Source organism: Pseudonaja textilis, chromosome 1, assembly GCF_049901715.1.
Source record: "Pseudonaja textilis isolate UNSWEBS1 chromosome 1, rPseTex1.2, whole genome shotgun sequence".
NCBI classification, from domain to species: Eukaryota; Metazoa; Chordata; class Lepidosauria; order Squamata; family Elapidae; genus Pseudonaja; species Pseudonaja textilis.
This window is the reverse complement of record NC_141990.1, coordinates 142,438,866-142,454,266: the sequence shown is the minus strand read 5'-3', so window position 1 is coordinate 142,454,266 and position 15,401 is coordinate 142,438,866. Positions and strand designations below refer to the sequence as shown.

Below are 15,401 nucleotides of genomic sequence, written 5' to 3'. Positions count from 1 at the left end.
ACTTTTTCTCAGCCCAACCCACCTCACAGGGTTGTTGGTGTGGAGAAAGTAAGAGAAGGAATGTATTAAGTATGTTTGATGCCTTGAGTTACTTATAAAGTGATAAAGATGGGATAAAACTTAAAAATTAATCAAATACACAAACACACAGCCTTGCTCCTGAATGAAAGGTTAGAAATCTTAAAAACCAAGCAAAATAAACCACAATATCGTGCTCAACAACCAGCATTTTCTTTGATCTGAAAAGATCTAATTTGCATAAATTAATGCCATTATCTTGTCAAGCACTCAGTAAACTTACGTGGGACTGTTAAGAAAACTGGAATATTACTTAAACTGCCTATTGAATGGGATTAAAATATATATATTGGATATAGAAACATTGAAGTAGCATAATTAGCCAAAAAGTGGAATTTACAATACAGGTACAATGATTTTTTAAAATTTATGTTTAAAAAACACTGAAAAGAATGGAAGAGGTGAAAAATCAGAGAACGCTGATAAATACATGGGATTAGTAATTCAGACTTGCTTTAAAAATGTAAGTATTTCAAGCAGTATCTAGTATTATTTATGTTCAAATTCCAAAGCAATCAGTGAGTCTGAATAAAATCTATTTTAGCATATTTAATTAAATGTACACATACGCGCACACACAGAGTTGAGAATGAAGGCAAAGAAAACATGCTGGTGCAATATATAGATCTATGTGGAGAGGAACAGCGTATCTTTTTGCAAAATATTTCTTTCTGGAATAAATTTCAAACAACAAACAAGTTGAATAAATTCCATGATCTAATTCTATTTAAATTTGATTGAAAATGAGGAAATAAAACTATGAAAATACAGAACGGTTTATCCTAAAGTGTAGCTACACTATTAGTAAGCATTACCAATGAACATCAGTCGATGGTTTCTCTTTAATCTTCAGACTGAGTTAACTCCAATATTTTTAGAGCAAAACATTGTAAACACTATCTTAAGAACATTAATATACAGAGGAATATACATTCTCTAAACCATCTTTGCCAGTTTTAATATCTCTGAATCAGGTTATTTCCAGATTATGATGTACAACTTCCCAATGATTATTTACATGAGGACATGATTTTTTTCAGTTTTCATTTCGATATATTCTCTATTTGAACCAAGGCTTCCTTCTCATGAGCTTCAATTTCCTTAAGCAACTGTTCTTTTTCCTTGAAATAATCCCGGAACCATTGAATGTGTTCTACTTTTTGTTTCACAGTTAAGTAGGGATTTTTGGAAAGTCCGCATGCTACAAGTTCCATGAAGTGGCGAATTGGTCCTTCTTTAGGGAAGTCTGCCAAATGCTTATCCAGAAATATATGTTCATAAAATTCAGCATCATCTTCAAGTCCTGACAAAGGAAAATACACAATCACTGTCAAAACACTTCAATTTACAACCTCCCTGAGTAGATTGCAGTATCTTACCTTATAATTGGCAAATGATTTGCAAACATTAATCCCTATGGTCATCCAAGCCAATATTCTCATTGGTATCTTGAGCTTTGATAATTACTTGTTTTTAAAAGTAATGCAAGTGTTTTTATAAATTCAATACATTGTTCAGTTGACTAAGTGGAATGAAAAGTTTTATGCATCCTTTTCTGCTATCTGGATGTCCCAAAAAGACATTTAAATGTTTGACTCTATTAAAAAGATTTTTAAAAAATCAAATTGATAAACAGGAGAGCAAATTATTTATTCATATTTATCAAACTTATATACAGTGGTACCTCAGTACTCATCGTTAATTGGTTCCGGGAGGCATAATGAGTACCAAAACCAATGAGTACTGAACAATTTTTTTCCATAAGGAATAACGTAGTGTATCAAAAGACAGCGGACACCAATAAGTTCTAGTTTGCGCGTTGAGTATCAAACAAACAATCAGTACAGGGACAAAATTTTCATGTCAAAATGCATTGAGTACCAAATCTGATGAGTTTCAAAGCAATGGAGTACCTAAGTACCACTGTGCTGCCCATCCTATAGTTCCAGGTAACTCTTGATTAAGATGTATCTGAGAGGACCACATACATAATCTTTTTCACTTATCAAATGAAATTATGTCCTATTTTCTTCATTCAAATATTTGAAGTAGCATTTAATTCTCATTTTGAGGATATAAAGTAAAAAGGACCTCTTCGTCTTCCCAGAGACTATCATAAAAAGTGATGGTAATTCAGAATTGGTTTGTTAATTTATTTAAACAAAATAAAATAAAAAATAACTATGTTTGAAACCCGTCAAAAGTAAATCTCAAAAACAATATGTAAATTCTGAAAATGACTTACCCATCTTTTGTACAATATAACTATACTATACTATGCTATGCTATGCTATGCTATGCTATGCTATGCTATGCTATGCTATGCTATGCTATGCTATGCTATGCTATGCTATGCTATGCTATGCTATACTATACTATACTATACTATACTATACTATATATGATAATATAAACATTTGTTTCAGCTCCCTGCAAATCCAACTCCCCAAAACCTCTATCCCCAATTTTCACTGAGCTTCTGAACCAAGCTCAAAGCCCTTTTAGGATACTCACCAACTTCATTGTTAATTGGGAACTCCCAAAGTTTTCCCTCCTTTGTCCACTGTATCATCTCCTCAAAACCATTCTGTGGTGAAACGTTGGATGCAATGGTTTTGGCAAATTCCAGATCCCAAATTGTTGGTATTGCTACTGTGTCTAAATCGTCAAATGCATTAAAAAAAACCCATCAAAACAAGTAACAGTTTAGTAATCCAAGTTATCCATAGAAATGCTATTCAATGGAATTGACATTGTGTGTGTGCGTGTGTGAGAATTCTCAAGATTGTTAGCGTTGTCAAAAGAACGCCAAGTTCAAAATTCCAAAATATTGGCTGCTTTTTACTATTGGCGCTGCAATAAAAGCTAATTTAGTATCAACATTATGAATGGACAGCATGAAACACATAAAATGTTAAAATCTAAATTAATAAAATCTAAATTAAAGTAACCAAAATATCTTTACAATCCCCAAGGTATGTCACAACTTTTGAGCACCGCTAATTATTTGGAAATTGAAAGTTAAAAAATTTGACCTGCTATAACAGCATAGCACAGCTCAATAAAAGGACAACTGTTTTCATATCAATTTCTGTTCTCAATTTTCTTTATGAACTTCTCTGCTTTATTAGCTTCAAACTGACTAAATACATATTCCAATTTAAAAAATTATTATTATTTGAAACTATGTTCAAAAATGTTACATAGCATGAAGAGTACTATGCGGATAAGTACTCCTTGACATTATTTGAACTAGCAGAAAAAGTGAGAGAAATTATAATTTGATTTCCCTGTGTTTCAGTCGGAAATGAAATATTTAAAAAAACGGGAGGAATTTTCTCTAGCTTCCCTATAAAGGAATGTGTTCCTTAAAACAAATGTAGTTACAGGTGATCCTTGACTTACAACCACAACCGAGTCAGAAATTTTGGTCGCTAAACAATGCGGTTGTAAAGCCAGACGCCACACGATTGCATTGCTTACCAATCAATATCTCTTCTTTTCCTGTTGTGGTTGTTAGGGGTTAGGGTCAACTTTCCCCACTCCCCTATCTCCCTCCCCAGTTTTGTGCCTTTCTGGCTACCCCACATTCTGCTCGTGGAAAGGCAAGGCTCAGCACATGTGGCGTGCAAACAAATGCTGGCACTTGTAGAGAAGGAATGAAGGCTGGTGTGCAAATGAAGGCTGTTGCTTGCTGAAGTTTGCTGCCACGGAAGACAGAGCTCAGGGTGGCCAAAGGGGAAGAGATGGGTGGTGGGTTTTTGGGGGGGGGGATTGCAGTGTCCCTGTGGCTGTAAATATGAGTGGGCTACCAAAGCACTTGAATTTTGATCACATGATCACCGGGGGTGTGTGTGCTGCAATGGCCATAATTTCAGACATGGGTTGCGAGTCCATTCTTTCAGCACTGTTCGCAAATGTTGAACTGTCATTGAATGAATGATTGTCTATAAAATGCCTATAAGAATATTCTTTCCAAATCCCATTCAAACCTAAAAGGCAATGCAGGTAGTCCTCAACTTATGGCCACAACTGAGCCCCAAATGTCTGTTGCTAAGTGAAACATTTGTTAAGTGAGTTCTGCCCCATTTTATGACTTTTCTTGCCACAGTTGTCAAGCGATTCACTGCTGCCGGTAAATGGGAAGCATGGTTGTTAAGTGAATCCAGTTTCTCATTGGCTTTGCTAGGGAGAAGGTTGCAAAAGATCCTAGAAAACTGCAACCATCACAAATATGACTTAGTTGCCAAGTATTTGAATTTTGATGGGGGATGCTGTGATGGTCGTAAGTATGAAAAATGATCATAAGTCACTTTTTTCGGTGATGTTGTAACTTTGAACAGTCACTAAATGGACTGCTGTAAGTTGAGGACTCTCTGTATCTGCCTCAAGTTCCTCATTAGTGGGAACCTAGGATGCTGCTTTAGATTAAGTCAGATTATTGAACTATTTGGCTGCGTACAACCACTGAAAGCAGCTTCTCCAACCTGGGATCCTTTAATGCAAGGGTGTCAACCTCAAGGCCCAGGGTCCGGATCTGGCCCACTGCGTGCTGAGATCTGGACTGCGGGGCTACCCTGGAAACAGAGAAAGACTGGCCCGCGGTACCTCTGCCAGCAAAAACAGAACTGTTCCAGCCGAAAACAGAGTTTGCGAAGGCCGCACATGCCCCCCGAGCTCTGTTTTTGCTGGCAGAGGGTTGCAGGAGGCCATCACAGCAAAAAACAGAGCTCCACAGCCCGTTTTTGCTGGCAAAGCACGTGGGCCACCACAGGCATCCCCCGACACGAGTGAAGTCATGATGTCCCCCCCCCCAAGATCTAACACAACCCTGATGCGGCCTCAATAAAATCGAGTTTAACGCCGCTGCTTTAATGCATTAGCCTATATCTTTTAGACACTGCAAGGCATGAATTCTGGGAATTATAGAATTGTCAGTCCAATGGATCTAGAAGGCATCAAACTAGACAAAACTGGTTTCGGCATTCAAATGGGATTTTTTTTAAAAAAATATTATCTAGAAATGCCAGGAATTAAAAACAAATGTTTTGTATGTGAAACCTGCATTCAATTACTACAGTGAAACCTCTCCTCTGATTGAGAGCCAAATGTCTGCATTTAACATAATTTTCAACACTTCTATGTAAACAGCAGGTAAAATTCTCTAAGTTTTTATTGATTTACACTGTCTTGAGTATCTGGTTCCAAATTGTCCCTTGCTATTGAGCAATTAGCCTCTTCTCCAAATACACATAGGAAGTTTCTATAACATGATTTGTAGCATGTTCAAGACTAATGCATTGAGCATAGAACAGACGTGTTTTATACACTCAAATTATCTTCCTGGTATGATTATAGTAACTATTTTGTGACTAACCTGTTTCGTGTGCGCCCTCTGATTTAGGAGTGAAAATCTGTAGCCTTTCTCCAGAATAGAGATTCCTAAAATATATATATACATTAAAAATTCTGCTTTTGCTATTACATTTAAAGGATCCAATATGAATAATTCTAAACTCTGTCATAAATAGTTTGAAATCTTAAACATACTCCTTTGATTTGTTTTTAAACAATCATTGCCCACATATTTTTCAAGCATGTAACAAAGAAGAAAATATTCATAAACGACACACACATACACCTAAATTAAATTAATTTATAGATTTATTTGGCCACGCAACTTGTCAAAATGTAACTCTAGGTAGCGTATAATCATAGAATGTTTCCCATAGACACGAGAAAAAAAAAAAACAGCACAACAACAAAAGCAAATCACATAATTGGGGCATAACCACATATGATCAGACTCCCATAATATCTTGAGGAAATATTGAGGTCTTAAAAGACTTCTTGAAGGCCAACCAGGCTAGGTGGACAATTGAATCATAAGGAGAGACCCGTTCCACAAGGCAGTTATTGCAGCCAAATACTATGCCTCCTAGATTCCAACAGATGGCATTGTTTCAGAGAAATGACCTGATAAGGAATGCTCATGGTTACGTGTTAGTTGGGATGTGAACGTATGAATTTTTCAATACGAAGACAACGTTGTGTGAATGATTTCCAGCAAAGGTAAGACAGACTACATGGTCCAAAAAGGAGCGTGGAACTAAGAATGAACATATCAAAGAGCAATATACTTAATTTAACAGGGAAATGGACTGGAAGGCTGAATCAACCTGGAGCTTGGTAAGAATCAAACTGCCGAATTGCAGGCAGCCGGCAGTCAGCAGAAGTAGCCTACAGTTAGATTTGACATACCTGCCAGACTTAATCTATTTCATTAAGCCTGATTTTTATGTCATATTAAAAATGTGACAAGTCTAATCTTCGGTACCACATCACAATAAAGCGGTGTGTGTGTGTGTGTGTGTGTGTGTGTGTGTGTCATAAGGAGAAAGAATGTGGCATGCTTCAACACAGCAACATTTGGCCATCCTTGCACAGGTAGTCCTTGACTCACAACCACAATTGAACACAAAATTTCTGTGGCTAAGCCAGGCAATGGTTAAGCAAGTTGTGCCTTGTTTTGTGACTTTTTGTCATAGTTTTTAGTGAATCACTGCAGTCATTAAGTGAATCTGGCTTCCCCCATTGACTTTGCTTATCAGGAAACCAGATGGGAAGGTTACAAGTGGTAATCACATGACCCTGGACAGAGCAATATCATCAACGCATGGCAATTATTGCCAAGCACCTGAATTTTGAGCATGTGACCTATATGGATGCTGTAACAGTCGTATGTGTGAAAAACAGTCGTATGTCACTTTTTTGGGTGTTATTGTAACTTCAAATGGTCACTAAATGAATAGTTGTAAATCAAGGATTACCTGTAATGATGTATAAATTCAGGATTTTAAAGAGATGCATGCAGAAAGTCATCAAGTAAAGTACCTTTTAATTCTACTGATTTCATTAATATGTGCCATATTGCCATCTTCATCTTCATCACATTCAATTTGACTGGATGCTCGAAGGGCTTTTTGTTTAATAGGTTTTCTTCTAATTTTCATGCTTGCCATAATTTTGCTAAAATTAAAAACATTAGCATGTAAAGATTAGCATGTACTGAAGGATATACAGTACAGAGTTTTTGTTCATGTTTGCTATTCTGGTGCAATAAAGAAAAGAAATATAAATATATGAAAATGTAAAGAAAAATTCAATTTTGTGGATGTTCTGAAATCTGTTTTTTTTTTGTTTCCTTCCATCTTCCCCTATTTTTTTTAATCTAATGTTTCAGACCAGAAACCTAGCAGCAATGACTGTATTTTCTGTGTTTGAATTATGGTAATGGGAACCTAATCAACTAAAGAACAGTGCTAAGAATGCTTTTAAATAAACAAATAAACTCCGTACCCATCACCTTTACACAATTTACAAAATAATACAATTTGGTCTAGCCTTCTCCGGAAGATCAGCCGGAACAAGGCTATCTTCCCTATTTTCTTAGAATTCAGTTGGCATATATTGACAATGGTCAGTGGTAACGTCTTCCCAAGCATTAGGGTGGTAACAGAAAAGGCTCTGTTTAACCTTGCATCATTTGTAAGTAGTAGACTGAAAAATGAGTGAAGACCACAAAGAATTCTGTAAGTCAGTACAAGCACCTTAACTAGATTTGGCTGCTGAAGAGCAGAGAAGTTCCATTTAAGGAAGTAATGAATATGCACTTGACCGCTAACTTAGAGGATAGGCAAACAGTGCTGTTAGCAAAACTCCCAGAGTGTTTCCAAAGGAAGCATAAGTATCAGTTTTCCAGTATACAAACCTATGGATGGTAGAACAGGAACCTGGAAGCATACTTGAAGAGACATGCAATTTAACCACATTCCCAGATGAGGTCCTTATATTGGGTTTTAAATAAATAAGAAAGCAATGTTGTTTAACCATAATCTTCATATTGACTATACACACCGTCAGCTGACCTGGGGGCTCTGTCTAATATTCTCAAATACCTGCCCTGAAATGTTAATAGCATTATTGCGTATTAACAACATATTGATGACATCTTATTCCATAAAACTCAATATATATTGCCTCTTCCTGTAGGTATTAAAAGGTCTTATCAGCACAAGGATCCCCTCAAAAAAATCACATGTCAAGCTATTTAACCTTTAGCTATTCAACCGTTAGCCTTCCTAATTTGTATATTTCAGAAACATTGTGTCTATGAGCTTCCATAATTTTTAGCCAACTGGTCTAGGAATGCTGAGACTATAGCCCTAGACATCTGGAGAGCACCACATTGAAGAAAGCTGCTTTATTTTTTTGAGTTGTTTTAAAGGAGGCATGCTTGTCTGCATTGACTGCAGCCTTCTAGCTCAGCCTAGAAATCTGCAGGACAATAGCATGGAGAAGATGAAATTAAAAGAAAATTGGCAAACTTAAGGCACTAAGTTTTAATTGCAGAAACCGTTAGTATGCAAGACTGAATATTTTCATTACCGACAGGCAGTATAATGAAGTAGCCAGTTATTACTGATTTGGTAAAAACACCAGTTTATTTCATCCATACAGTGGCCAGCCCTGAATTTTTTCTTCAAAATCACTCTTAATAGAAAGAGCAAGCAGTCTAGAATGCATTCTTTGGCCTTCTAAGCAACATGTTACTATTGTTGCTATGTTTTTATGAGACATCTGAGCTGGAATTAAACAAGATCTGTATTAGGCTTTTTCTATTAATTATTATGTCAGGGTACAGTGGGATAAAAAAATGTTATGAACATATACAAAATTAGTGTCTGAGTGCCATGCCATCCTTTAAATATCAACCTTAAAGATCTGGGATACTGAAGGTGTATCTTGGCGCTAAATTTTATTATTTATAATAAAGTTTAAACCTTTAATGTATTTTGTGATATTACGCCATAATTTCCAATGAGAGAATACTTGTTCCACCGCCAAATTCTGTACTGTTATAATTTCAATTCAGCAAATATTTAGTGTTTCCTATGTTTACAAAAGAAAATGATGGTGAAGATTTTATAAAGCAGAGATACCCACAGATTATCTTATATCACTGCAAAAACAGAAAGGCTTAGCTGTAATTTACTGGCAGAAAACCAAAGAAATGCAAGACTATATTCAGTTATACAGGGATACATTTATTCATTTCTTCTTGAGAAAAATAATTTTCTGAAAGATCTGTGTGCGAAGAATTTTGTTTTATGCGCTAGGTATTTAAATCAGAATATATATTAACCTAACTACTGTTTAATTCAACAAGGGATTATTTAAATGAAACATAATACATGTTACTATTAATAGATAGACATTAAATTGAAGAACTAAATGTCTGGAAAGGATGTGCAAAATTTGTTAAGTCTGAGGATCAGGAACAAATGTAGAAGGCAACTATGTGATCCCAGGAAGCCTGACAGCAGCTGTACAGATTTGCTATATTTGTTCTTCATGAGCTCCAAAGCACCTTTTGAAGACTGAATCTGAAATGCTGGACAGGCCAAATATCCTCCAGCTTCAGGTTTATGGTAATTTGGTTTTGCATAAGTTGTTCTGGAAGAAGCTAGCTGGTTCTAGAAGAAGCTGGTTCTTCTTCTAAGCTGGCACTTTGATGGATTTAGCAGGTTTAGTATGAATGCATTTTATAAACTTCACTAATTAATCTCTCAGTTAAGCTTGGTAACATCAAAACCATTTAATCTAGCCAATATTGAGGAAAAAAATCCGTAATATATTAATGCAAATATTTCAAAGCGCTTGTTGCTGTATATTTGATTTTACACTCTTTTGTGGAACTTACCAAAGCAGACAGAAGCAGAAAAATGAAAAATTAAGAAATACAGAAATGAAAAGATTGGCTAAGACTGCTTTAAAGCTTCTGACTCCAAATCCAAATTTGCATTTTTAAAAGAAGGCAGATACAGTGGAACCTCGGGTTGCGAACACTTCTGTTTGTGACCAAATCGGGTGATGGCCAGAATTTTTAGCAAAGTTTTGTTTCTGGTCGTGAACACATCTTCGGGTGGCGACCAGACACAGCTGCAGCGATTTTCCCTGTCCCAGCGATTTTGCCTTTTTTGGCCCTTGCTCAGACGGTCGTGCTTCCGGTCATGACCAAATCAGGTTGCGACCATAGTCCTGGAACGGATTACGGTTGCGAGCTGAGGTTCCACTTTAAAAGCAAATGATTACTATTTGTCTCTTTTCAATGTGACAGACATATTACGGGAATAGAATTATAGCTACAAACCTTAGGTCAGCCAATTTGTGAGCATTCATTTCTTCCTTGTGCTTTTTTACCAAATGCAAAAGTTCGGAAGTTGTCTTTTGTTTATCGAAAGGGAGTGAAGATGCCACAGCAGAGGCTGCTGCCTCCAATTCTGGAACATGTTGGTTGCTGAAAAAGGAAATCCAAAATATAAATGCTCATTTTACATTCTTTGTTGTCCATATTTTGCTAACCTTCTGAGAACAGGCAGAAAATTAACAATGAATACAGTAGAAGAAAGCATCATCCAATTTTTTTTTTTTTCAAATGGTCACACAGTACTAGCAATGTGCAATTGACAGACAGCTTCAAGGACCTTTCTCTCCCTTATTCTTTCCAAGTTAGCTCGTGACATCCCTTCAAATAGGGAACTGTTCTCGGTAAAGCAGGACATATGTCCACTTGATTCTTTATTAGTTATGGAGAGGAAACATTTTCCAGGCCTTAATTTTTCCATTGAAAAATAGTTTCATAAATGTAATAATCCAGGTTACTAATGATTACATTATACCAATTGTATAATACAGTATTAGACAACTTTAACATTTCAATTACTGTTTTTTTAGGTAATAACCCCTCGCAAATATTTTAAATTATTCACTCTTTTTATCAGAAAATTTTCTATTTCAAACTGACCATTTTCCTATTCAAATTCCCTTAATTTGCATAAGAAATTTTCCAGTTCCTTTTTTTGCCTTGGGAAATTTGAATAACTATTAATAAGACCAAATCTTTGTTCTCAGGAAAGTTTGTTCTGAAAAATGAATCAAACTCAAATATATGATTTTTAAAAAAATACTTAACCCAGTCCTCTTATGATTGATCAACATCAGGCAGGCTCCAGATAATGTATTTCTAAAACTGCAAAGTACTAACAGGAGCACTAACAGGATATGACAAGCATTCCAGTTATCTTCTAAGAAAAAAAACCTACACCTTTGTACAAAAAGATCTATCAATAATGTTTACATACATCTTTGCATATCCTATGTAACCTGAAGTACTCAAGCTACTGTACTCCGTATATTGCTAGATTCTAGCTCTCATCAATTGTAAAGCAACAGCATCTGGAGGACTTCAGATGTTATCCAGAAAACTGAAGGAGTTTTAATCTATTTTCTTCTACCCTATAATATTTTAATATCCTAGTTCATCTCATGTGCACCAGGAAGAACTCTTTCTGCAGTTAGCTAATAAAGTTCTCTAGCGCAGGGGTTGCCAACCTTTTGGACCTCAGGGACCACCAAACTCATAATTTTAAATCCCAGGGACCACTAACCGGTTCTGTGGGCATGGCCTAATTTGTGGGTATAGCTTGATGGTCATGTGACTGGCTGGGCATGGCTTGTGTGTAAATAGTATAAATATATATAAATATTGAATTTTTTATAAAAAAGAGCAACTTTTACCCAAAATCAGGCAAATTTGCTTGCCGTGAGTCTGCACTGAATAATAGAAACTTCAATCCTAAGGGAGGTTCAGCTGTGCTTAAAAGCAGAGCCGAAGATCTAAAGACTAGCTAGAAAGCAAGAAATCCAACCATTTCCTGCTTCCTAGCTAATCTAAATTTCCTGGCACAACAGAACAGATGATGGTCAGAAAAAGGAAAAATAGCAATTTAGCAGGCAAGTTTGCCTGGTAAGGAGTGAGTGGGCAGGGAGGATTCCCGCGGGCCATGTGGGCTGAGCAGCCTTGTGTTTCTGCACAGCCTGGATTGATTGCTTTGGTGGGGGGAGCTCTGGGGGTGAGATTTCTCTGAGGCCCACCAAAATTTTCTCACGGCCCACTGGTTGGCAACCACCGCTCTAGTGGATGATCCATGATTCACAATGAAAAGGCAGAAGCCAGGAAAACTGAAAAAGCAAGCAGGAAGGAAGACCAGCTGGTGCTTAGAATGAAAGCAAAAAACAAAAAATGATGTGAGAAACATTAATGCAAGGAAAAGAAACCTGGGATTGTTGAGGAACCCACATAAGGCTTTAGCTGTGGCACTGCAGAACTGCGGTAATAAACCCCAGAAACAGCAACAGGTATCCTGGTAAAGAGCCAGTTTGGTCTAGAGGTGAAGGCACCAGGCTAGACACCAGAAGACTGTGGGTTCTAGTCTCTCTGTAGCATGAGAACCAGCTGGGTGACCTTGGACCAGTCACTCTCGGCCAGCCTAACTCACCTCACGGGATTGTTGTTTTGGGGAAAAAGGAGGAAGGAGTGCCACTTATATTTACTGCCTTGAGTCATTTATAAAAACAGTAAAGATGGGATACAAATAAATAAACATAAAATAAATAGGATTGTTTGTTCCTGCCAACTGGTTGGGTTTTTTTCTTTGTTCCTTGCCACCACAATTTGACAGAACAATTTAAGGAGAAAACTATTGGGACATATCCAGAGCCCACAGGTTTTGAATCCTTCATTGAGAATGACTCCACACAAAATCAGAATAAAGTGTCTGAAGAATTTTTCCTTATTTTCACAACACAATGAATAAAGCTGGTCATTTCTGAATCAGACAGAATACATACCAAGTGTCCTTTTGGCTCTTTATTGTTTTTCTTTTAAATACACCATTTATTTATTTATCATATTCCCTGCCCCTTTTTGGTATGTATCTCTTTAAAAAACCACAGTATTTGTAGACAAACAATATGAAACAGAATATGCTTATAGCTTTACCTTTGTTCATCTTCTTCCAACAATTTGCTTTTGGCATTCTCCATAATCTTCTTCTTTGTACTTAGTTCTATTTTCATTCCATGGATTAATTGTAGCAAATTTTTCTTTGCTTGTACTTCTGTTTTCTGCTCCTGATCTGGTGAAACACTTGTATTGGTGCAGTTGACCTGCTCATCTTCGTTAGTGCAGAGGGCAGGGGTGGTGCTAAAGAACTTGTGTGCTTTTCTAGGAAAGATGTAGAAAGCACAGATTAATTATACAAACTGATTTTTAAGATTTTTACAACTTAAAATATTGTAAGAGATTATTATGAGATCATGGAACTATGTGCAACAAGGCTCAGATATATAATACATCTAAACATTTAATGTTTTATGGCCAGTTAATTGCAGGGTTTTTTTTTTTTAATGTCAAAGTACCCCAATGTTAAAACATACAAAATGTGCCTTATTTCACAAAGCTGCATGTATAGTAAACTCCACCAAATGTACCCTTAATGTTTACATTTAAAAAATGCAATTCCGGGAAAAATATATGCAATATAAACATGGTTAGCATCGTTTAATAATCATGCCTTTCTTTTGGTGTTTTTCTATTATTTATTCAATTTGTATGGCTGCCCATCTCAAACAAGTGATGCTGGATGGCAATCATAAAATTAGTTAAAATCCAAACTATGCTCATAATACCACCAAAAAAATGAAATACATACAGCAGTCAAGAAAATGTGATAATCTATAGATGTTAAAATAATCAGAAAATAGGCTCCTTCACATACTTGGGATTTCAGGCTAGGGCACATAACTAGGCTTTCAATGCCTTAGTAAATATTTTTCTGGAGAAGAATCATATCTTACACTGATTTTGAACAAAAAATAAAACAGATGCTATTTTGCATATAAAATTGATTAGAAACAATCTTGTAAGGGTTAGAGTTTATAGAATGGGGGCTATCAGATGAGAAAATCCCAGAGATGACACTGGAGGTGGAATTAGGGATATGTTTGACAGAGACAAGAAGGCATTCCCAAATTCCCACAATATGAATTCTGAAGAAAGAGAATTGGGTTGGATATGTTGAAGCACACTGCAGTGTTTTGTTTAAGGGGGTTGCCACAAAGAAGAGTCAAGCTGTTCTCCAAAGGACCTGAGGGAAGGACAAGAAGCAATGGGTGGAAACTAATCAAGGAGAGAAGCAACTTAGAACTAAGGAGACATTTCCTGACAGTTAGAATAATCAATCAGTGGAATGACTTGCTTTCAGAAGTTGTGAATGCTCCAACTCTGGAAGTTTTTAAGAAGAGATTGTCTGAAATGGTATAGGTTTTCCTGCCTGAGCAGGGGGTTGGACTAGAGGATCTCCAAGGTCCCTTCCAACTCTGTTCTGTTATTGTAATCATGTGTAAAACAACTGTTGCTGAATCAGTGCCCGTATTCACCCAGTACATTAACACTAATCTGATTATAGAATTAGTCGAATTTGTAGCAACTACAACCAAACCTCATAATCTTTCCTGAACTCAACCCAAAAGTTCCTGAGCGAGCTGAAATTAATATAAAAAAGGCGTTTTATCTCTCTCCCAACCTACCACTTGCGCATGACTCGTCAAAGTACATTTGGAAAAAGAATGATACGAAGAGGCAACTTCCCCCTTGCAAACTTGATTGCAGGAAATATGACTTCAGCAACAGAGTGGTCAATGTCTGGAATACTCTACCTGACTCAGGTTTCTTCCCCAAAAACTTTAACCTTAGACTGTCTACTAATTGACCTCACCCCTTTCCTAAGAGGTCTGTAGGGGCCCGTGCATAAGCGCACCAACATGCCTACCGTCCCTGTCCTATTGTTTCTTTTATTCTTCTTATATGTATCTATTTCATGTATTCATAACTATGCTTATGCTTATAACTATTATCTTGTAAGCAATTGACAAATTTTTTAAAAAGAATATTTAATAGCCTTTGAAATGGGGCATCGAACACCGACACTCTTACGGGGGGAAAGCCCGCTTCTTCTCTCCCAAGTACCTGTGCAAGGCCACCCCCACGTCCTCTCTCGGAGCCCCGAAGCGAACCACTGCACGGAGCCTCCCGGGGACCCTGGCGCTTCTCCGCCACATTATCCCAGACGCTCAATCTGTCCGTAGCAGCACGAAGTGCTTCCGCCACAAAGTTCCGACAAGGTCGTCCCCACCTATCAGTCCGTCCGGAACGCAAGCACCCGAACATTGGTTCCGCAGCCGGATAAACCTTCGCGCTCTTTTTTGGAAAGGGACCTTTCTCGTTCTAAAAGGGAGGGAAAAGGGACGCCGCCGTTTAAATATGTACTGTATGCATGTTCGGAGGGTGGGAAATAGGTGATTTCTAAATCTTATTGGTGAGGTTCGCCTAACACTCTAAGCCCAGAAACGAACGAGAT

At 37.0% G+C, this 15,401-nt stretch overlaps 1 protein-coding gene across 1 annotated transcript; it reads right to left on the bottom strand.

The window, feature by feature from the left end:
• Window positions 1–426: 426 nt before the first annotated feature.
• On the bottom strand, window positions 427–15,151 carry MRPS31 (mitochondrial ribosomal protein S31). Its single transcript, XM_026710455.2, has 7 exons — window positions 15,011–15,151; window positions 12,983–13,207; window positions 10,292–10,438; window positions 6,973–7,107; window positions 5,456–5,520; window positions 2,593–2,736; window positions 427–1,381 (listed from the first exon to the last, which is right to left on the bottom strand). Exons 1-7 carry the CDS (start codon window positions 15,100–15,102, stop codon window positions 1,122–1,124), a joined length of 1,068 nt encoding a protein of 355 aa, XP_026566240.1. The 5' UTR covers window positions 15,103–15,151; the 3' UTR covers window positions 427–1,121.
• Between the last annotated feature and the right edge of the window lie 250 nt (window positions 15,152–15,401).